The 24,043-nt window shown below is 40.2% G+C and overlaps 1 protein-coding gene across 1 annotated transcript in view; it reads right to left on the bottom strand.

Moving 5' to 3' along the window:
- ENOX1 (ecto-NOX disulfide-thiol exchanger 1) overlaps positions 1-24,043 on the bottom strand; it is a 440,285-nt gene that overhangs the window by 133,421 nt on the left and 282,821 nt on the right. The window contains exon 10 of the mRNA XM_049778780.1: positions 23,247-23,364. Coding sequence (XP_049634737.1) covers positions 23,247-23,364 — 118 coding nt within the window. The remainder of the gene's footprint in view (positions 1-23,246; positions 23,365-24,043) is intronic.

The raw sequence follows: 24,043 nt of genomic DNA, 5'->3' as shown, positions 1-24,043 counted from the left end.
ATACTTAAATCTATAGCTGTATTTAATGGTGCCTCTACATTATCACTAATTTTTGGGGGGTTTTTTTTGGGGGGGCTACACCCTTTTGACGCTCAGGGGTTACTCCTGGCTATGCGCTCAGAAATCGCCCCTGGCTTGGGGGGACCATATGGGACGCCGGGGGATCGAACTGCGGTCTGTCCTACGCTAGCGCTTGCAAGGCAGACACCTTACCTCTAGCGCCACCTTCCCGGCCCCTATCACTAATTATTTTACAACTGTCTTCTAGAAACCTTGATAGGAGCTGGGCCTGCAGGAATCCTTTTATACATGTTCAAGATCTCAGACAAATTCCATGACTTAAAATTTTCAGGTTTCAGGAACCAAAAATAAAATAAATACTGAAAAAGATTTTATAAGATTAAATTTACTTTTAAAAAAACGTTGCATTAGACCAGTGATATTACCAAAATGATCCAAAGATGAAACTGCTCTGTAGAAGAGATTTAAAGGTATTATAAGAACCTCACTGTACCCTTTACTGGATTCTGTACAAACCATTGTTCTTCCTGTTAATTATGGTCAAAGTGACCCCTCTCTGTCTCCTGTGCTACTGTTTCCATGGGAACAGATAATGGCATGCTTAATATCCTTAAGTAAATAATCTGGGGAAAGTCATGAAATTCTTTCTTCCCCTGCCCCTTTGCTAGTCTGAGTTAGTCTCTGAAAAAGAAAATGAGCACTATATGAAAAATGTAAGTTATTTTGGGTACTGTCCCAGTATGCTGACAGTCTGTTAATATCTTTATCATGCTCAGGCAAGATGTAACGAAATAACAAAACACTTCAACATACTGTTTCTAACAATATCTGGTTTTCTCAAGGTTGAGAGTCTTGGTGCCTTCTGGGAGCTCTGTGTTTGACACACTCTGCACGGTGATTTCTCTCTCTCTCTCCAGTCTGCCAAAAAAGGTCTTTTTGGAGATTGTTTCTTTGGCGGGTACCCAGAAAGGTAGAGGTGTGGAGAGGCCCAGTGCCCTGATATTGAAGAGGGGTTGGAGGCCCTGGGAGAAATCCCCAATAGGCATAGTTACCTGGATATCTGGGGAATAATAGGGCCCTACCTGTCTCCCTGAATTCACACTGGGCATGCAGGAATTCAGGCTTGAGCTGCTCTCTATGAGAGGCTATAGGTGGCACTGAGTATCTTTCCATGGAGAATGGATGTACTCTTAGTTCTGAGAGGGAGCCATAGCAGGGTTCTTAGTTACAGAGTTTTTAGCTCCTTCTGGACACCCTATACACCACTGCCTCGTGCTGCTGGAAATGACCCTGGAAATGTCTCTCTGAGTCACCACATGAAAGACAAGTGCCCAGTTATAAGGAATATCTGCTTTCATCTTTTCTGCATCAAAGAAAGAATTGCTTTTAGTGACTACTATGCCAAGGAAGATTTTAGGACTTTATGGTAAAGCAGTTGCTATTGCTTGAATCTGGTGTTCCCTTCATAATTGGCCTGCACTGAAATCTCCCTGATGGGGTTGGAGAGAGAGAGCTCAAAGTGACAGAGCATGCACAAGGCCTGGGGTTGATTCCTGATTCTTCTTAATACCCTGAGCACCATCAAAAAGGTTGATCTCAGCACATAGAACAGGGAGTAGACGCTGAGTACTGAAGCAGGGGTGGCTTCCACCTCCAAAAGAAGAAAAAAAAGAAAACTATTTTATGCTATCACATGAATGTTGTGGGGGCCCTACTGGGCATGTCTGTATACGGCCTGAGAATCTGTATTCCTCCAAGGGTCTGGGGCTACTGGGGCCCAGGCTGTTCTCTGATAACTGCACAAAACCCCACTTGTCAGTCCCCTATTGGGGCTAGCTGGACACAATCAGCTGGTCATGTTGATTGCATCCCTAATGTCTTTGAACACTGACCCTATATGGTGAACCAGTGAAATCTGACCTATGTAAGACCAGTGCCAAGGTCCAGAGCACTTTCTTTATGGAGCAAGGGGATATTTCAGTCAAAAAAAATAGATTGCTGTCTCCTCTTTTTTCTGCTTCCAAATTTCAGCAGCAACCATAGCAGCACTAGTGCTAACATTCACAATGTTTCAGAGCCAGTTTGCAGACAAAGCCTATTATTTGCAAAATCTTCTTTCCCTCGTGCAAAAACACAATATGGAAACTGTGGTTATTTCCATATTATGGATGATGGAGTTGGGTTTGATAGACCACACTTCTGACCAGAGGCACAATTATATAGAGCAAATGTGATTCCAGACTCTTTTCAGGGTGGCCTTGATGCAGGGAAAGAGCAAATTAGGGTGATAAGATATAGGGGTGTCATGAACTGTTTTATGGATTCCTTTGTACTTGAGCAGAGATATATCTTCCACTCTGGGCTCTGCTGGAGACTGAGGTGCTGGAGAGAGGCTTTTCTTTACATATGGGGAGGATTTTTATTGATCTTTAGTGGAAGATACTTGGGAAGGATACCAATTGCAGTTTGAAGGCTGGATTCTAACTACTTGTGCATTCCTCCTGTTCTGGGTCTCTTCCTTCTGAAGTGACTAAGCCAACAACCATGCATCAGGAGTCTCTGAAATCCCATTAGGATAGATATGCAAAGACAGGCTGAGCACAGTTCTAGATTCTACAGGGTCAGACCTGAGTTCCTGCCTCGTCCTCTTCCTTCTAAACTCATTGATGCACTTTTTTAAAATAAAAATTTGGTCTTTGGGCCACACCTGGCTGTGCTCAGGGATCACTCTTGTGACATATCAGCGATAAAAGTATTATGAGAGATGGAAACTGGGTCAGCTGCATGCAAGGATCATTTTAACATCTGTACAATCTGGTCTGGTTTTATGTTTTGCTTCTTTAAGGCCCCATATCTTTTTTGGAGTCAAGAGAGTGAAGATCTCCCTTCCTACAGCAGTCTATCCTCAGGTCTACTCTTAGTAGGCAGAAAAGGGGTCCCTAATAAGAATGAAATGAAGCTCTGGGAACCTAAGCAGTGACATCAACCACTACCTCCCTTGAGCAGGCACAGACTGGGCAGGACGGGGGAGGGATCGCTTGTCAGCCTGACCTGAGTCTCTCAGGATCCTGACAAACTTATTGCTTTGTGTTTCAGTTGCACCTGTAACTCCGCTGAAGCAGAAATCTCCCTCAGATTGCTCACAGCAACTCCTTTTGCTCCACTTTTGCAGGGTTATTATTATTACAACTTAGCAATGACATAACATTTTATATTTGCTATATTATAGGCTGTACATTAGCTATGATTATCAGGAAGAGAAAAACAGGAGTACAATGTGGTGTCTATATCCATCTTTGTGTGAGGGCAGTGGAATAAGGGTAATTTGGAGTGTTCATGAAAGCCTGAGCCTGTTATTTTGGAAGGTTTAAATTTGAATCTGAAAGCACACATAGCACCAGAAGTTGGGGTGTGGGTTTTCAGCTCCCCTCTGCACACTGATTTCCTAAGCAAGGGATCCATATTGCTCACTGTGACATTTAGGGGATACACTCATACTATGGATGCTGCTAAGAACCAGATCATGCCTGCACTTTCGCATAGGCATTATCATAGTCCTACACACCCTCAACTGTCCCTTCTATCCTTAGAGAAAAGAAGGAAAGAGCATGCTCACTTATTCTAATGATGGGATAAATCTGCCATTTGGAGTTAACCCCCAGCAGTGCTCAAGGCTTACTTTTAGATTCATATTCAGGGCTCACTCCTGTGGTGCTCAGAGAACCATATGTTGAGGGGTGAGAGAAACAGTACACTAGTTAAAGGCACTTGCCTTGTATGTGGCCTTTCCAGATTCAACTGTTGGCACCAGAGTGATAATATCTGGCACTGTAACAATCCAGCAACACCACATCCTCAGGCTCTTGCATGAAGCCTGCAGGGCTGTGTTGTCAAAATATCCACCACTAGTCTCCGGCAAGCTCAGATGAAGGTACACTGCTCTCTTGGCCTGAGCCTGCTCCAGATTAAGTGGGGCCATGCAGAATTGCAGATGTTCCTCTGGCTAGGTGGGATTGGAGGGTTTACAAGAGAGGAAGTGGGCTGGGGCTTTGACAAGTGGAAGGAAAACAGGAGCAGGAACACACAGAGTGGAGATTCTATTAATAAAGGGTTCCTACAGGGGATTGAGCTGGGTCCCATAGCGTCAGGTCAGTGTGGATTCATCAATTTCTTCTTGCTCCTCTGCAAACAGACTCACTGAAAGGTGCAACCCTTCTCTTCCTCCCATTTACTTTAGATGTCAGTTTTCTTTTTCCCTTTCAAATGTTCACCATTTTCAATTCCAGAAATCAAGGATAGCCTTCTCAATCATCTGGATTTAAATTCTTTTGTTTGTTTAAGATTGATAAGACTAGTTAGACTTAGACAGATGTCCAAGTGGCAGGCTTTTCAGGAATAGCAATCCTTCCTGGTCATGCCTAATACCCACACACATGGTAGCGCCCTGGGAGTGAGCTCCATCACTGCGCTTTGCTATGTGAAATCTCTTCCTCACTAGATGAGAAAAGCTTTGAACAGCAAAACAACTCTACCTCCTGTGAAATAATCATTCCTATCGCTTCTTCCCCTGCCTGCAATGGAAGGGTTGTCCCCCCTTCTTCTCTCCTTTCACATATTTCTTTTTACCAAGAGATCACTTGTAATATTCTCTTCGGCATTTTTTTCTTAATAAGTGATGCTTCTCTGTTTTGATTAATAATAGCTCCCCCAACACACACACACACACACACACACACACACACACACACACACTTCTTTCTGTCTCTCCCTCTCTGTATCTCTCTCACATGACTTTTACCAAACAAATGTCTCACCATAAAAAGTGAAGGTCAGCCCAGATCCAAGGCATGTTCTTAGCTCCTGGCTTTGCCCTTTGCAAGAAACAGCAATATCTCCCATAAAGCTTCAACTTTATAATACTATAAATACTCCCAATAACAGAGATAAGTTGAATTTAGACCAATTCTTTCTCTTCTCTGAGCTATCTGAGCCTTATATAAACTCTAGTTATGTAGTCTGCAAAGTAGAAAACAAGATAGTATGGCAGGAGGCAACACTGTCTTGCTGCCTGGGAAGTCTCCTTCCCCTTCACACCCCACCCTCATTACTGATGAGGTACACACCGAACCAACAGAATTCCCAACTTCCCTGCATCTATGGCCTTGGTGGAATCATTCCACTCTAAATTCAAGACCAGTTCTCCCCACATTTGTCTGGTTCCTCTGTTCCACCTTGGTTTTTTGAGAGAGAATTCCTGAACACATCCCAGATCCTTGGAATAAAACATTTTGGAAGTTAGGTGGAGGTGAGGGTCTAGTCCCTAAAGATTAGAGATATGGTTTTGAACTTTTGGCATGCATTGGAACACCCTAGAAACTTCTTTCTGGTCATAGGTTTCTTTTACTATTTTCTGGCATCTCAGCATTTTCTCTTAACATCTTTAATGCTTCTTCCTCCAAGTGACTGCTTTGACCATCCAACCAACTTCATTCATCTACCTGTTCCTTCCTTAGCTCTCCAGACTGCCTCTCCAGCAGCCATGATGATATTGTGACTGAATACTTTCATAATTCCTCTTGAGCAGCCCATTTCACATTTCATCCCTGATACACACTCTGTTGTGTGCGTTACTTTTCCTTGCAGCCATTTTTCTGGCAGAAGGATGTGTGCCTTCATACTGGAGAATCTCTGTGTGGACCTGACAGGGTGTTTACTCTCCTATATCCCAGGAACAAAGGAGGCCCATCCTCTGTCAGGTTCTCCTGATAAGGCCTCACTTCTCAAGGCTTTTATTATTAGCAAATCAGTCAACCCTCTCATCACAGAGGGATGAGAAACAAGTTTCTGGCTTTTCTCCTGGTACTCGAGAGAGGTAGGAAACCTGTCCTTGGTCTCCAGGACATTTTTCTATGCTTTTCTTTTTCTAGTTAACCAAAGGACACTTGAAATGCATCTCACACATACTGCAAGATGGGAACCTGCCTCCACTGGCTAGCCTGAGGTGCTTAAATGAATAACTTGACCTTTTGTACCTTCTTTCTTTGATTCTGTATTATATTGCCTTTCAGTCACTTCCTTTCCACAAATGTTTATTTTATTTACGTTGGAAGATTTTGAGGGCCACATGAGGCAGTGCTCAGGGCTTATTCTAACTCTGTGCTCAGAGATCTTCTGTTGGTGCTTTGGGAACTGTATGTGACATAGGAGGAGATCAAATCAGGTTTGCCACAAGAAAGGCAAGAAAGGCCTTAACCCTTGCGTTATCTTCTCATCTTTCCACTAATTTAAAAAATATTTCCACCATTTTAATTTTCATTTTATTTTCACATTTCCTGAAAGCAAAACACCACCATCCATTTTCTTTAGTGTGCATTTAATTTTTGTATTTAATTATTGCATATTACTGTATTAATTAATATATCAATTATTGTATTGTCATATTTATCTTTAGTGTATATTTAATTGTTGTCCCAGTGGTCCTCAAACTTTTTAAACAGGGGGCCAGTTCACTGTCCCTCAGACCATTAAAGGGCTGAACTATAGTAAAAACAAAAGCTATGAATAAATTCCTATGCACACTGCATATATCTTATTTTGAAGTGAAGAAACAAAAGGGAACAAATACAATATGTGGCCCGTGGGCCGTAGTTTGAGGATCACTGTATTTAACTATCATATTAATTATTGTATTAAAATATTAATTATTTTAATATTTAATTTCCTTGGTCACACCCAGTGGTGCAGAGTGTTACTCAAGGCTCAGTTCACCCTGGGCAGTGCAGGGTGGGAGGCATAGTGGACACCAAATGTGGTGCCAAGGATCAAGTGTGTTGACTATGTATTGTGTCTTTCCAGTCCTAGACTCATAGCAATCAACCTTTATGGTCCCTGTGAGTGGTTTTCAATCTTTTGTGCATAAGAATCTCCTCAGAGGGCCCAGTGAGATAGCACAGTGGCGTTTGCCTTGCAAGCAGCCGATCCAGGACCAAAGGTGGTTGGTTTGAATTCCGGTGTCCCATATGGTCCCCCGTGCCTGCCAGGAGCTATTTCTGAGCAGACAGCCAGGAGTAACCCCTGAGCACCGCCGGATGTGACCCCCCCCAAAAAAAAAAGAATCTCCTCAGAGGAATTTATCATTTATTTGTATAAAGCTCCTAAAACTTTTCTCAGTCAGAGCTTTGAACCTTCTGTGAGTACATTTTATTGGGCATACCATTGTCATTTCTCATACTTCTGAGGAACCTAAGATCAGCAAAATTTCAAGCAATCGTCTCACTGGTTGTTGATGACAACCTCAAGTAAACTCCCTTAGGAAAAACCTCCTGTCATTACTGAGAAAGTAGAGGCTTGAGGAAGGTTTATAACTTGCCAAAAGTCAAAATACCTCAAAGAAGATTCTAACCTTGTCTGGTTCAAAGTTCTTTCTTCATTCTTCTTAGTGATTCTAAACTCCTAGAGATGCTTTATAAGAGTCTTCCTTCCTGAGAACCTAGTCACTCAGATGCCCAGAGCAGCTAGGTCAGCATAGGAAATCCTCAGGTTGCTGACTGGTCCTTTGCTAGATCTAGAAAATGGGTAGAAAATGTAGGAGAAAGTCTTCCCTCAAGCATGTATTTTCAGAACTCTGATTTTTCATCTCTTCAGAGAGTTTCTGTTTACATTCTTCAACTGGAGACATCTTCTCATTACTTTTTTCTATTCCCAGAGATTTAGTGCCCCAAAGTTCCACTATGCCTAATGAAGCCTTCAGTGTCAGGTCTTTGGGCAAGGCGAAGTGCACAAATTTTAAAAAATATGTTGGATCACTAAATTATAGCAACATTTTCCTGCGAGAGACTTGTTCTGATATTAAAACCTCCTATATAATGAGCATGATAATTCCTCTCATATTCCCATGAAAAGTAGTTTTTGCTTTGCTCATTAAAATGATTTGTTTTTCATTTCTGATGAGTATAATTTCCCAGGTAGTAATGTTTTATTCTTACTAGCAACTCCTTAAAAACCCACTGTGCATGCTGACGTCCCAGTTAAGCACTATTAATCAAACATTAAATGCTTTTAAATGTCCTACCCCCTCTTCTAATTGAAAAATAGAGCTGTTTGGGCAAGTTTATGAGGTGACCTTGGTTGAATTAAAGAGGTCAGGGATGGCACAGACTTCAAACTCATACTCAGTGATTTAAAAGAATGACTTCTCTCCAATTAAGCAGAAATTAGCATGAAATATTTTCTTTCTGAAAGGTTAAAAGAATTCCTCAGAGAAAGCAACTCTCTTATTACTTGCTTTTTATTGAGCATGAGATAGAAGGTGCTCTAGTTAGTTTCACAGAAAGTGCTTTATGAACATATTGCTGACAATCCAACATCAATTATGATGTTTCTTAGGAACCCACGCTTATATAAGAGAGGAAACAGTTCCATTTGAGTCCAAATTTCTGTTTCAAAAGTTCAAGGACCAATAGCTTTGTTATTAAAAAAGTACATTTTTCATCTACAACATTTTCTAACTAGCTCTTGCAGGGGAATTTTAATTACTACTATACCCATTCTTTTTAGCTCAATATTCATAGCCATAGTGCCTCATCTTTTAGTGACCTAAAAAGTCATTCTTCTAAAAAGCAACATGGAGTCTCTGGCATCTAATTATGAGGAAGGTCCCTTGGGAAGATAAGAAGGACTGGGAACATGTAATTTGGGGTATTTGAGGGGTAATTTGGGGACTGTTGTGTGTTTCTGCACAACAGTTATTTTATGGAGAACATTGGGTATGCCTCTCTAAACTCCAAATTTCTGCTCTGACAAGCTCAGGAAGATACAGATATGGATTTAACACAGAAGGAAAAATGGAGAGGAAATATAGGAGAGATAGAGAAAGAGGGGAGAGAAGAAAGGAAAAGACAGGAAGGGATGGAAGAGAGACTGATTTGATGACACTAACAAGCTGTGAAATTTGGAGCAAGTCACTAAACTTGCATTACACTCAGGATCCTTTTTCATCTGACAACCATGGTCAGTTCTGTGAAGATTAAATAGATAATGGTCTTTTCTTTGTCTAAACTGAAAAATATCCCTGGAAATATTAAATATCAGTTTTTAGTTTTAATATCCTATTTATCTCTTTGACAATTTTTTTTGATAATTTCAGAATCCACCTGCTCTGTACAATACAGTGCGTTGGTGACTTCAAGTGAGGAACAGATCCAAAAATAGTCTTGAAGGATAAAACACAAATTCTCTCTTGGCTTGTTTTCTTGTTTGCTTCAAGCAAATCATTTTAAAAAATTGGTCTCATAGGTCTCACAGTTTTTCAGATTTTCTCAGTTCTCATGTTCATGTTAGAGTTTCTTCTGGTTCTGAGGATTGAGCATGTATTAACGCATAATCAGTGCTATTCCAGGAAAAGAGGATTTTTATAATATGCCATGAAAACTTTTCAGAGCAGACAAGCCACCCTCTAAGATCAAGGCCCAAATTTCAATTAGTCTTAATCTGACACTGCAGGAAAAATAATATTATGGCCCTAAACATACCAAAGGAACTCTCTGAATATTTGTGTTTAATTTTTACCATTACTTTTTATCACGGTATAATTTATGACAGTTCATGGAAGCAAAGAGATAACTTCAGGATCTTGGGATGCTCTGACAACAAAGGCTATACTAGTAAAGTCTAGTATGGCAAGTGGAGGAATTTCTGAAACAGTTGGTTGGCAATATATATTCTTGTATTCACTACCAGAATAAAATACTATTCTTGCCACCAAAAATTTGCAAACATGCAAATAATACAAGTTTGCACTTTAAGTTGTGTTAAAGAATTTGTGATTATAGAATTCACCGTTGTAACTGATATTTGTTGGGGTTGTAAAGCCACATTTTTTCTCAATTAACTTAGAAACATAGGGTTTGTGTGTGGTGAGCATTTATCACTTCTTATTTTTGCTTGCAGATCAGAGCATATAGAGCCGATGCTTCTCAGTTAAATTGATATTACTCTATATATTTACCTCAAATTTTGATTTTTAAGCTTTATTGTAAGATAGAACTCATAAAGGAAAATTTCAGTAATAGAAAAGCATGGAGAGGTGCTTCAATCAGTTTTAAAATTAAATTAACAATACTTCATGGTGTAGACGCCTCTTATAGTGCTCATTAACATATCACTTGGTTTTCTAGATTTAAAAATTATGATTGTTTTTAAGAATGCTCTATACATAATCTAACCTTTCTAGCCTTTCTTCAGTAAAGTTTATTCTCAACAATGATAATTTGCCTAGGAATAGAAAACCTTCACATCTGACTTGCTGCCTTTATAGTTCTTAAGCATTCTGACCAATTCCACCTGGATCAGCTTTTCAACTGTAACCCATGCATCGATCCTCAGTGTCAATGTGTGTGCATGAGAGTATGTGTTGGCCACCTCAATGTCTGTCTAATGTCCATCTATAATATACATAATGTGTTTATGTTGTATTTTGTCCTTTCCGTTATAAATAATCCTTCCTTTGAACCCCACTTACCATTTTACAAATCCTTTTCTAGCCCTTCAGTCTCTCATCCCTGATCTGTTATTTCTCCCCATTTAATCCTTTATACCCTCAGTTCTTAACTCCTCAGAAACCAGAATGCTCCTCCCACCCCAACCAACTGCCGACAGCTTCCAAAGCAAAAAGACAGATTCCCAGCTCACCTTGCCCCAGCCCGAGAAGAAGCTTCTATCACTGCTGCTGCTGCTGGATTGACCTTAGTGGCCCCTTTTCTCCCACCTTCCTTCACTGTGAACTATTGCTCACTACTAGGCTTGGTTTTGAGAAACTCCCAGCTCCAGGACATATCTTATGTGTCTGCTTGGAACCATTTTTCAGACTCCACAAGACCATGTTGCAGGCTGAAGCTGTGCTCTGGATATTTTTTTTTTCAGCTACACCGGTGACACTCAGAGGTTACTCCTGGCTTGGGGGACCATATGGGACATAGGGGTCCATCCTAGGTCAGACGTGTGCAAGGCAAACGCCATACTGCTGTGCCACCGTTCTGCCCCCTTAATAGGTATAATTCTTTTTTGTCTATTTCCTTAGGTAGTAGCAGTTTTCCCCCATTTCTTTTTTGGATCTGTTTAGTAGAAAATTCTAGTAGATAAGTTTCTGTTGGGTTCAAGTTCATATTAGAACCAGGTTATCATAATTGCTTAGCTTGTCATTTTTACCCCCATATGCAACAATAGTTCCATGTGTCATTGTTCCTTTTTGCCTAGGCATATTAAAATGGAGGAAATCTTATGTTTGGAAACAAGTTCTTATCTAATAGGGAATGGAACACATACATTTTATATTGCAATGGGGCCTTATACCCTGAATACTTTGCTTAGGCTTCAGATTAGACATTTGTCATTCACCCCTGAATTTTGGATCCCATCTATAAAACCAGCATGGTTTTCTGCACCAGCACCAGGAATAAGACTTCTATCATGGAAGGCCCTAATGCTGCCCTGACACAGACTTGCTCCAGAGTTTGTTCAGATGACACCCTGTGACTTGGTAACAACAAATTGCTTTCAGGGCAGGGTTCCCTGCAATGACATCTAATGGTGTAATGAAAACAGAAAATGTGTTGTGTCACCCTAACTTCAACATCACCATCCAGCCCCATCCAAAGGGCCTCTTCATTATTTTATACTACAGGGCCTGTTATAGTGGCAGGCCAGGGAGCAAAGGGTTGAAGGATAGGATGCACTCTGGGTTCATTGGAGAAAGAAGGTTGACACTGGTGGTAGGAATGGCCCTGACTCACTGTATATCTGAAATTCAACTATGAAGGACTCTGTAGATGATAATTGTTTCAATAAAATACAATTAAAAAAAAGAATATTGAGCCCCTGGAAAAATTAAATCGAGGGTCAATAAATTCATAAACTTTCACTGGTTCTGAGGCTCTTCAGTTTGTGAAGATGGGAAGAAATTTAAAACTAAATCAAATCATTCCTGATTGGACACTACCAAGAGTATACCTATGTTTAGAGAACTACATTTTTATTTATTTTTTTTTTTTTGCTTTTTAGTGAGTCAAGATATTAAGTCATGGGATATGTCAGCATGTAACTTCTAGAAGAAAATACCTAACTCTGCGGGCTCATTTTCAGCACACTTTATCTTCTTCTCTTTGCCTAAAGCCACAGAACAAATTGTTTCTAAAGAAATATCACTGAACTGTAGAAGTTATTGTGCCAATTTGCAGAATACTTTAAATGCTGGTGCTTCTGCTGAAATATGCTGCCTACTATGTTGAAGCTAATCTTGTTCTCTTTAAGAAATTAATGGTCATGCTGAGCATAAGCCCTAATTAGCTTTGTCTTAACATTTAAGATACCTAATGTCTCCAAATTATGGCATTGTAGTGCCAAACACTTGGCAGGCATCCAAGATCCATGGCTACTTTTATTTGGTTATGTAGGGATTTGAGGGATGTTTTGGAGCTTTATTTTTCATTGAAGAATTCAGTGATATGAGGCTTGAGTGGTAACACAGTGGTAGTGCCTTTGCCTTGCATGTGGCTGATCCAGGATGGGTGTGGATTTGATCCCCAGCATCCCATATGGTCCCCCAAGCCAGGCATAATTTCTGAGTGAAGATCCAGGAGTAACCGCTGAGTGCACCAGATGTGGCCCAAAAATAAAAAAAAAATTCAGTGATATTACATAAAATCCATTATCCTATAGAGAAGAAAACTGGTTATTAGTATCTAGTCTTGGCCAATAGCATAACCTCTCAAATTTGAACTATCCAATTTATGAGGGGAAAAAGGAGTTTGCATTAAAACGTTTCTAAGAATCTCTTTAAATCTAAAGAGATACTTGAGTTAAACTACCCATGGCTAAGAACTCAACGTGTCTGGCTGATGAATTTCAATGATTTCTTGGTTCTTTCATTGAGTAGGTTACATTACAAAGCTATGATCAGCCTTCAGAGTAGAAAGTTGTAAGAAAGTATGGCTGGGAGACAGTTCATAATTTAAAGCAAAAGGAGGCATTACAATTTGATACCAGTAACTTTTACTACTTTTGACTTTCTTAAATTGTTAGAGGTAGTTAAATTATACTCTTTAACCAACATTAATTTTCCTACATATTCTAGGTAATTTAAAAATTAATATTAGGTATTTGTAACTTAAATAGTTAAAATGAATATATACCTATTGTAGAAATTTTTGAGAGGCGCAAATAAGTAAACATCACCATAATTCATGTCTAGAAGTGATTGCCTTAAAGATTTTGGTTTATATCCTGAAAATTTTTCAAAATATATAAATTGTGACTAAAATACATGCAAAAACCCACAATTGGAATTTATCTTCTTTAGAAACTTTTCAAAGTTTATCACTTTTGAAAGTCTATAATGCCCTTATGTAGTCTTCTAAAATGTGGGTTATTTTCAAGACTGTGTGTGGATATATGTTTAATTAACATGGGTATGTTTAATTAATTTTGGATATTGATGGTTTTAAAGTAATTATAGCCAGTGAAATCTTATGTAAGTACTCCAAACAGCAATGATCCAACATGCCTATCTCTAGAATTTACTGTGGGTTCATTAAAAAAAAAAACGTACCATATTCTGCCTGAAGTATTACCATGAATAGAGTCTGCTTGCAACTTCTGCTCCAGAAATGTTTCTATTTCTCTGCTAGAGATAGAGAGTCAAAAATAAAATTTCCTTTCTCAAACCAGTTCCCAGAAGGCTTCACACATTGGGTAATAGAACTAGAGAGAAGAGTTGCTAAGTGCTTGATTATCCAAGGATATTAAGGACATTCACCTCAGTGGAAAAGTCCTAAGCTATGTCACTACAAGAGAATCTCCCCTAAAAAGTATTTTTAATTACTGAAAAAAAAACACAAAAACAAGACCAAAAATAAACCTTCTTATTTGGGGACTTCTAATTGGCAGGTGGAATTTCTGAGAAGGGCAAGAAAATTATTATTTTCTTTAGTTTTTTTTTCATCAGTTACATAGCACTGAACCCAACATAGCTAAACAAAATTCTGTAAGATAGTCTCATGTCCTTACTTTCACTGTTCACAGGGAAGACATAGAATGTAACCTTTGAGTGATGATGCAAATAGATAATTTCATTAAGAGTCAAGATATAATAGCTTTCAGTCACCAACTATGTTTTGATAAATAACGCAGCAAAAGAGAGGGTTAGGACAATGATGTTCATAAAGAGCACATTATAGTACTAAGAAGTTAGTAACCACGCATGTTTTAATATAGTCTAGTATTGATTCTCTGGGCTGATGTCCCACTTCAATAGTGTTACAGTCATACTTTTAAGACTTTAGATGGAGAAGTATAGAGGAAAATCAATATATACTATCTCTCCACTAGTAGTCAGCAACATATCTATAGTGTTTCTCTGCCATACTTGCATTTAAGGAACCTAAAAGATGCTTTGGGGAGGGCTGGTCCAGTATTAAGTTTTTAATAACTTCAGGTAGCCACTTTACCTCAAATACTATAGCTTTCACTCCTAAAGGTTTGTACCAAAAAAAAACCCAATATATAAAAAGATACGATCATAAGGTGGCCTATACAAAATAATGTAGAATTACTGTCAGAGCTATAAAAAACACATAAAAATGCCTTATATGGACTGGAAAGATATTTCACCGAGTAAGGTATTTGGTTTGCACATGGAAAACACAAGTTTGTCACGCCATATGGCCCCTAGACCCCGTTAGGAATGATCCTTGAGTGCAGGCCAGAAGTAACCCCGAAGCAATACCAGTTTGGTATTACCCCCAAAATAATGCTATAACAATAAGCTATGCAGAACAAAAGAAATTCAGAATGCAAATAGGGGGCCGGAGAGGTGGCGCTAGAGGTAAGGTGTCTGCCTTGCAAGTGGACCGTGTAGGATGGACTGTGGTTTGATCCCCCGGCCTCCCATATGGTCCCCCAAGCCAGGAGCGATTTCTGGGCGCATAGCCAGGAGTAACCCCTGAGCGTCAAATGGGTGTGGCCCAAAAACCAAAAAAAATAAAAATAGAATGCAAATAGTCTTTTGTAATATTGTAATCAATACAATTTTATTTTATTCATTTTCTTAATCATTTGATTGCTCAAAATAACTAGGTTATTATTTGTATATGAGAAATAGAAAATTTGTTTTAAAGTATTACAAGCTGGGGCCGGGCGGTGGCGCTAAAGGTAAGGTGCCTGCCTTCCTTGCGCTAGCCTTGGACGGACCGCGGTTCGATCCCCCGGTGTCCCATATGGTCCCCCAAGCCAGGAGCAACTTCTGAGCTCATAGCCAGGAGTAACCCCTGAGCATTACCGGGTGTGGCCCAAAAACCAAAAAAAAAAAAAAAAAAAAAAAAAAAAAAGTATTACAAGCTGCTGGAGATTTGTGGCTGACCTATGGAAAGCATGTTCTAGAAGCACTACCTAGGTGAGCATCTTGACAGACTACCCAGTGTTGAGAAGAATGATTTTTTTATTTCATAAGCAGATAGTCTACATTACTGGCAAACTAAAAGAAAAAATCAGGAACCTTTGCTTTTTTGTTTGTTTTTTGTTTTGTTTTTGGGCCACACCTGGTGGTGCTCAGAGATTACTCCTGGCTATTTGCTCAGAAAAAGCTCCTGGCAGGCATGGGGGACCATATGGGACACTGGGATTCGAACCAACCACCTTAGGTCCTGGATCGGCTGCTTGCAAGGCAAACAGCGCTGTGCTATCTCTCCGGCCTCGGAACCTTTGCTTTTAAGGAATTCTTTCATATTTTCAAAAAAGAAAAACAAAACTCTCAAATGGGCTGAGGAGAGAGCTCATGCTTTGCTTGAGAAGCAGTCAGGTTTAATCTTGGCATAGCAAATTTCTCCCTTCCCAGGATCACTGCAAGAGACCCTCAAGCACTGAGCACCACTAGAGATGGTCCCCAAAACAAGACTTTCAAACTTACTCCTAGTCTGCCATCTAAACTTCTCTTGGAAATATTCTGATGTTTTCCAGAAGTGTGCAAACCACATACATTCAATAACACTATGTTAATGTAGCTCAAATGCAAGCTAAAAAACATATTTTAACATCCTGTCACAATGAGATACTAAGAGTGTCGATAAAATGACACTAAAATAAATGTAAATTTAGATTGCTGTTACAAGTGGCTGCCTGGCTCTGGGAAGATGTTAGGTTGCTATAGTTTTTCCATAGCAACTTTGCATCTTATTACATAAATATTCCCCCACTGTCCTTAAAGCCTGCTAAGGAAACACGATTAAATCTCCTCTTCTATGTAATGATCCTGCATCAGATCTTAACAGAATGAAAGGCACAGAAAACATAAGCAGCTATGTTCTCTAGCAAGGCTTTACTGGATATGGAGAGGCATCCAGCACTGAACTTGCAGAGGCTGTGTAAGATCTCCAGCTGCTTGTGATACCCTGTCCCAGATCAAGATCTCCGAAGTTCTTTTTGAAAACTGGTTCTTAACTCTCTGCTTTTCTCTTTTGCCTGCTAAACTGCTCATCTGCCCAAATCCTATACTGGGTTCAGGCTGGGCCACTAGGCAAGCAGCTTGGGTTTAGTGGAGCTGGAGTCTGCTATTGCAAATGGCAGCTGTGAATATGTTCTGGGCTGGCACATAACAAATGTTCAGAAAGCCTACCCAGCTCCAAGCTACTAACCATCCACCAGCTGTTGACTGTTCAAGAACCTCAGTCAGTGTTCTGCTGGGATTCCAGAGATGCTACACAATTGTCAAAGCATTAAGAGAAATAGGTAATTTCATTGATAAGACTCAATTTCAGCAACAAAAATCAGTTTCACATGAAATATACGATTATGGAAAATGCATTGCCTATAGGAAATTAAAAAATCTATCCTAAATAAAGCTAAATTTGAATTCTTTGGTGTGTGTGTGTGTGTGTGAGAGAGAGAGAGAGAGATAGAGAGAGAGAGAGAATAGTAGGAGGAGTAACAAGAAGAGGAGGAAGAGGAGGGGTGAAAGAGGAAATGGAGAAATGAGAGAGAAGTGTACTTTGGCTCCTTATAAATTAGGCTCTATTTCAAGTTTTTAGGAATGAAAACCACTCTACCCACTTCAGAAGATTTATTTTTATCATCTTTTAAGTCATAATTAACCTTATTTTTCTTGTTTGGTACTTGGTTTCCCAGAAGTTCTTTTGTGGTTCAAATAAAATGTTTGTCTTCCATGTGATGACAGCTGATAGTTGCACTTTGACTCCATTTCTCGTGAAGGTTTTCAATATATGAAGACGTATTTGGACACTGCTTCTCCATTCATATTTCCCCTCAAGGCCACTTGCCTTTGGGTTTGGTGAATGGAGTTGGCTAAGGGAAGCTCTCTAAAGGTGCATGACCAACGACTCAGCCTTTTCACTCACCAGTCTAAATGTCTTGCTACAGAGTAGCCATCACTTCCCAAAAAGCCTGCTTAGATAGTATTCAATGTTTCCTAAAAGGAACCAATATTTTCTAAAAGAAATCAGTGTTTCAATATTTCCAGGAATCCCCCAGCTAGGAGTGATACAGGTAGGAATAGTAGGTCCTTTTGTCAGTGAGATGCAGGACCCAGTTGCCCCTTCTTCTGTATCCAGGCTAGTACTGACGGCAGCAAGAAGCCTTCACTGAGGTTGTGCCTGATAATATCCCTCTGGTTAATCATCCAGCATACTCCAGTCCAGATAACAAAACCAAATCAGAAAAGGCAGGCAGTCCTGGTATTCCAAGAAACCCCGGGGTTTATCAGAAAGAGACCTTATGAACTATTTTGAAACAAAAGCTTCCAGATACATATGATACTATTCAAATAGGCGAAATAATGCTAATCTAATTCCAACTGAACTTAATTATGAACCCCTTATTTGACTCTGTTAGCTGGAATATCTTCATTTGACCTCTTAGCAAAAATTATTTTTAAATGTATGTACCTATGTTGTGGTGAGCTTCCATGGAAAATCGACAACCCAGAAAACATGCCTCATAATTAAAAGTGCTTGCTTCTCAAAGAGCTCGGAGATTAAATGTGGTATAATTAAAATACAAGAGCATTTGTTTGTACATTAGAGAATGGTTTAAGGGTTGTCTGTTAGGCAGGGGATATTTTTTTGCTTTGGTCTTCTATAATTTGTGTTGTGTGTACAATGTACCCCCACCAAATAGTCCATGAAAGACATGCACAGGCTAGTGATGTATATTTTGCTTTATAATGAATTGAAACTAATGGCCTTAGAAAAAGCTTGCCATTAGGCACTGCATTTTTAAAATTAACCTAAGACACTTATTGCTTCTCTTTAAAAATAATCTCACACCCTTGAGGGCAGACTTGACTATTTTGAACCCTCTTCATTTCCCTAGGCCCATAGCACCATAAACACAAGGAGATGCTTGCTAAATGTTTGTTGATAATTAGAATGATGTGGAGTTATAACTCTCTGGGCCATCGCTTCATAAGCATGTAGCACAGAATTTCATATGTCTAAAATTCTAAATGAATTTTAAAGAAATGAATCACCCTTGTTTACATCTTAATGCCTGCTTCTTAAATTTAATTAGAGCCAATGTTCTTAGGATTACCATCTTCTTATCTGTGCATAAGACAAAAGCATCTAGAACAAAGAAGAGCAGAAAGGAACAGGCTATTTAAGTTCTAAGTCACTGGGCTCTTGGTGAAGGCCACTGGGCCAGGTACTGGTAGACATGAATGATATTTGTCCAGAATCTAGCAGTGTCAACATGGAAAATCAAATAAGAAATGAGCTGTTGGGGAGAAAGGGTTTCTTCCAAGTACTCGGTAGGCACTGAGGCCTCTCCCAGCCATTATCAACCAATCTGGCCTGCCTGTCACCAAAGGAAGGGTCAGAGGATGAGGTGTTGTGTAGGCCCTGAAGTACGGGGGATTATCCAGGTCACCCAAGTAGAGCTTGGGGATTTTGAGAGATGTACTCTGTGGTAATTAAGGGACAACATGGTGGTGGTAATGGATCTAGGATTGGCCATAAGTACACTTATTCCTCCCAATTCCCCTGCAACTCCCCACCATATTTCTGGTCAAAGGCACAAGGAAATAGTGGAGGATTAAGTTTAATTCATAGTCTTAAAACAAAGAGGTTCAGTCTTAAGAGGACTTGCAAAGAATATCTGTTTACTTCTATTTGTGCTTGCTTTCCCCAACCATTCATTGCCAACCTAGAAGGCTGAGGGATGGGAACAAATGAGGAGAGGCAGGCAGAAGGCAGAAAAGGAAAAAAAGGAGAAAGGGGGATGAGAAATGAGGAAAGATCTGGCCTGAAAGTTTGGCTTGATGACACCTAGAGGCAGGCTATATAACAAAACACTTGAATTTCCATTAAAATTCATCCTTACAGACATTGGAGCTGGGTGCCCATCTTCTTGAATTAATGGTTTATAAGTCTTTCTTGATTTTTACACACATAAACTCATTTTTATATTTATGCACATTTCAGTCTTGTTCCAGTAAATATCCCTTTCAGTTTCAGCTGATCAAGAACTGTGTGCTGCTGTCCAGGGTTTTTCTGTGGGCCCTTGAGTACTGGAGACCCACATCATGAGATACCTTTTGTGGTCAGAGCAAAAGTACAGTGAGATGTTCTTCACAGAAGAGAAGCAGAAAGGTATAAAAAGTTTCTTTTACAAAAAAAATTTTTTTTGGGGGGGGCACACCTGGCAGTGCTCAGGGGTTACTTCTGGCTGTCTACTCGGAAATAGCTCCTGGCAGGCACGGGGGACCATATGGGACACCGGGATTCGAACCAACCATCTTTGGTCCTGGATTGGCTGCTTGCAAGGCAAACGCCGCTGTACTATCTCTCCGGGACCTCTTTTACAAAAAAATTTTTTAAAACCTAGGAATCTTACAAGTAATTGCAGGATATATCATGTCTTTTCGAGAAACCAAAATTAATTGATTGACTTACAAAGTCCATATAAGACAGCTTCTGTTCTAGAAGAGGAGTAAAGAGTGGATCCCACAGAGGTGGACCCAAGCTAAGACATCCTGTAGGAAGTGTAACATTATCCCTGTTCAGGTACAGCCCTGGAGCTCCTGGTGGGTGATCTCAAATGGAATCCCAAAGAACTCCTGATTCAGATACTGTCCAAGAGGTCCAGGTAAATCTCCTTTTGCAGAAAGGGATGATTTTTTTCCTTTGTTTTTATTTTTTAACAGAACCATAGAATATGAATCATCTAGTTTTGCCTCGTATGTCTATGTTTTTCTACAAATTGAGAGAAAAAAGTGGATAGTACCAGAGGCAAAGCAGTCTCATGAACATTGAGTCGAAATAAAAAATGATCAGACCTAAATACCCAACCCAAAGTCAATGACAATAGAATGAAGAGACGTAAACTACAATAAGCTATACACAAAGGGACCTATTACACTAGCTATCCAGGGGCTAAGGGTGGAGGTAAGGGATGCATTCTGGGAACAGTGACGAAGAGAGGTTAACACTGGTGGTGGGAATTGCCCTAATTCACTAGGGATAGGATTTTTTAAAGGACAGAAAATTCACATGCTGACAAGATGGCTCACAGGGCTGGAACATGTGCTTTGCTGGCCCCCTGGCAGCACATTGACCACCTATGTACTGCTGGGAGTGACTCTCAAGTTGTTAGAATCCCCTAGGTCCCCAAACAAAAAAGGACAGATAAGTTACTTTTGTTCTAGTGTTTGACAAGTCCCCTCTCAGGGAAGCAAAGCACTAGGTTTTGAGGGTTCTTCTGGGAGGTAATAGACAGATGCAAAATGTGTCCCGAGAAGAGTGATGTGTCACATCCTTGGGGATGGAGGGCAGGCCCCAGTGTTTGGCTTCATGTCATCTTGACTGGGGTCTGTGTGAGGCTCAAGAATAAAACCTGGGAATTCCCATTGCATTCTCAGTTATGCATGCCTCTCAGACATCTGATCCAGGGGCTGGGGACACAAAAGAGGCGGAGTTGTCACCCTTTTCTCTAATCTGGTTTTTTCCAGTGCAATGTCCCCAACTCAGCCCAGGAGAGACTTTGCTGATCAAATGCCAAGTGCAGAAAAGGTTAATAAAGGTTCAGGGCCTGCTTTAAGGCTCTGCAGAGATGGTAGTGAGGGCCAGGAAGGTTAGACTCAAAAACGTGCTGCTAAGAGAGTGCTTCTGTCTAAACTTTAAGTGAAAGATTAGTGGTGCCCCACAAGGAAGAGAGATTCTTGATATCCCTGGATTCTCCTGCAGCAGAGATGGGGGCGATCCTGCAACATACGACCTTGTCACCCTGGTTGTGGCATCTCCTCTGCAGGCCTTCTGTTCTGAGTCATTATCATTCTGGTAATGATCCAAAGCAGGCTATAAAATCATACACATTTCTTACTTGGGAAATTGGCAGGTTGTTTAAAAAGATATGTCATCTCCTTCCCCCCAGAGATACCACAGATAAAAACTGGAATTTTTTATAAACTCAGTTATTTTTTTAAACCCCTACCTGAAAAAAATTAGAGTTGCCTCTAAACCTGGCCCTCATCTAGAAACTTCAAAAATGACGAGAGCCTTTTTTATTTTTGTTTTTAGAAAAACACTGATTTTATTTTTTATCTTTTAAACTAGAAGATCTTATTGAGGGGCCAAAGTTATAGTACAGGGATAGGACACTTGCTTTGCATATTGTCAAACCAGGTTCTATCCCTGGTACCCCATATGGTTCCTTCAACCTATAACACCAATAGTGATTCCTAAGCTCAGAGCCAAGAGTAACCCCTAAGCACCACTGGATGTGGCCCCAAACCAAACAAATATCATTGAGTTTAGGTAAATTATGCTAAAGTTCACCCCTTTCTTTAGCTAGCTAAAGGCTTACAGAATGGACACATGAAAACTGTGGTTTCCAAATGTACTAACAAAACTGGTAACAGGAGATACCCCTCTATGGGAAAGCACTGGGCCATCATTTCCAAAGGGGAGTTGAGTTTGAAAACTGGTCCAGGCCTGCTCTCCTGCTAAACTACTAAATTACTCGAATATATAGAATTTGAGCAAGAAATGAACATTTTTCTGATGTAGTCCTTCTCAAACTCAAGCATGTACCTTGGAGTTCCCTGAGACTGGATCTCATGCTCAGCCCTTGACTTTCCAATTTGGTAGGTGCTTGTTAAGATCCAGAACTTACATATCTACCACATTTCTAGCTCTGAGAAATGTTGCTGAACTATGAAAGAGCATATTTGCAGAAGAACCATTGTGTGAAGGCAGTTGATCCCTTCAGTCAGTATCTGCCTGGATGTATAGAGTGGATTCCCACCAGCACCAGGCACACTTTCCAGCATTCCCACTATAGTCCCCTGGGACAGTGCAACATTGGGCCCACTTTGCCACCTGAGGACCACACTGAGAGTCTTGATTTGAGTATTTCTCAACAAACTGGCACATATTCTTTTACCCTGGTCACCTGAGTCTGGTAGAAAAAGCTCAGGGCAGGTGTGGGGTTTATTTCCAGACACACAGGAGGAAGCACAGCAGTTCTCCCCCTTTCTTCTGATGCTCCTTCTGGCAATGCTGGCAGTGATGGTGGCTCTTCCCAGCCCTTTTGAGCAAGCTTCCCCTTAAACCTGAATGCTCTTGAGGACTTGCCATCATTGTGTGAGCCAGCATTTTCTTTTCTTTTTAAAGTACAGAGAGATTTACATGTAAAGGGGAAAGAATTTTGAATCAGTATCTCAGATCAGGCAGAACAACTGAAAAGCAAGGCTGTTCTACATTTTATCACATGCTAGGAGTAAAGTCCTTTATGACACCCTGGGGTCATCCCTTTGACTACAGGACAGGTTAACTCAAGTTTATTGGGGTAAAAGTGGTGATTCAGAGACTAGCTATTTTAGGGTTAAACAGTGACTAAAATCAAATTTTATCTGCATTTCAGCATCAGCAGAGGCTGCCAGACACTGGAAAAGAATTTTTATGAGAGTAGGTATATATCCTGGAAAAAAATGTCTAATGGCCTCAGACCCACATATAAGAGAAACAACTGGAGCAATTTTAATCACTATGTTCCTAAGAAGAAGTTTAAAGTTCTATTAATAAAAGGCAGACTCACTCATAGATGAAAGTTTGAGTCTATCAAATAAAAATGAGTTATGCAGCCATTTCCCACCATGCATGCCCCCCCAAGGCATGGAAGATCATTATGCTGGCTCCTGGGGAGGTGGTACTGATCAGCTTTACCTGATTCATCGACTCTCATTTTTTTGGCTGGGCTGTCACAATTCTCATCATCAGACATTTCCATTTCTTCCTCACGGCGGATACCCATCAGCTGCTCGCTTTGAGCATTCCGTAGCTCCTGAAAGCAGAGGATGCCTCAGTGTCAGAACTACACATGCCTGCCCACCTGCCTTTCCCCAATGGTTTTTGGGTGTATGACAGTGACTGACATACAAACGGGTGGAATCCAAGATTCCTACAGAAGTGTACTGTCCAATAATAACCTAAGTTAAAATGCAGAAGTGGGAAGGGCTTGTAGAAAGAAACAGGGATCTTGTGTCAGAGCATGGACAAACATTTGCTCATCCATGATATGCCAAAGGATCTTTGCAAATTATTTAATTTTTCTAGAGTCTCAATTTCTTCATGAGTATTATAGGGGAGAGATGGTAGGAGGCTTCTCCTTTGTAGAGTTGTTGGGGTTATCAGAGGTTACCTGTCACTTGTCACATAGGAGTCAAGTGTAGCTAAGGATCTAGAGACATGAGCAACAGCTTTATAAAAGATGTGGTCTACCAGTGACTCAGTGCATTATTTTAGGAAGCTTCCTTCCATTCTTTTAGGCTGTTTACTTACTGAACTATTATATTAGTTTTGAGGATGAAATAAATTCATAGAAGATTCTCTGCATCATGCCAAAGAATAGTTTTGTTATTGCTGTTGACCACTATTTTGATTAATGTAAAATAGGTCTTTTGCATATGTGAGTGTGCTTATGTGTTTGCATAAACACACACACAATGTGGATCTCCAGATGG

This window comes from Suncus etruscus, chromosome 8 (genome assembly GCF_024139225.1).
Source record: "Suncus etruscus isolate mSunEtr1 chromosome 8, mSunEtr1.pri.cur, whole genome shotgun sequence".
NCBI lineage: Eukaryota > Metazoa > Chordata > Mammalia > Eulipotyphla > Soricidae > Suncus > Suncus etruscus.
This window is presented reverse-complemented; position numbering and strand designations above follow the sequence as displayed.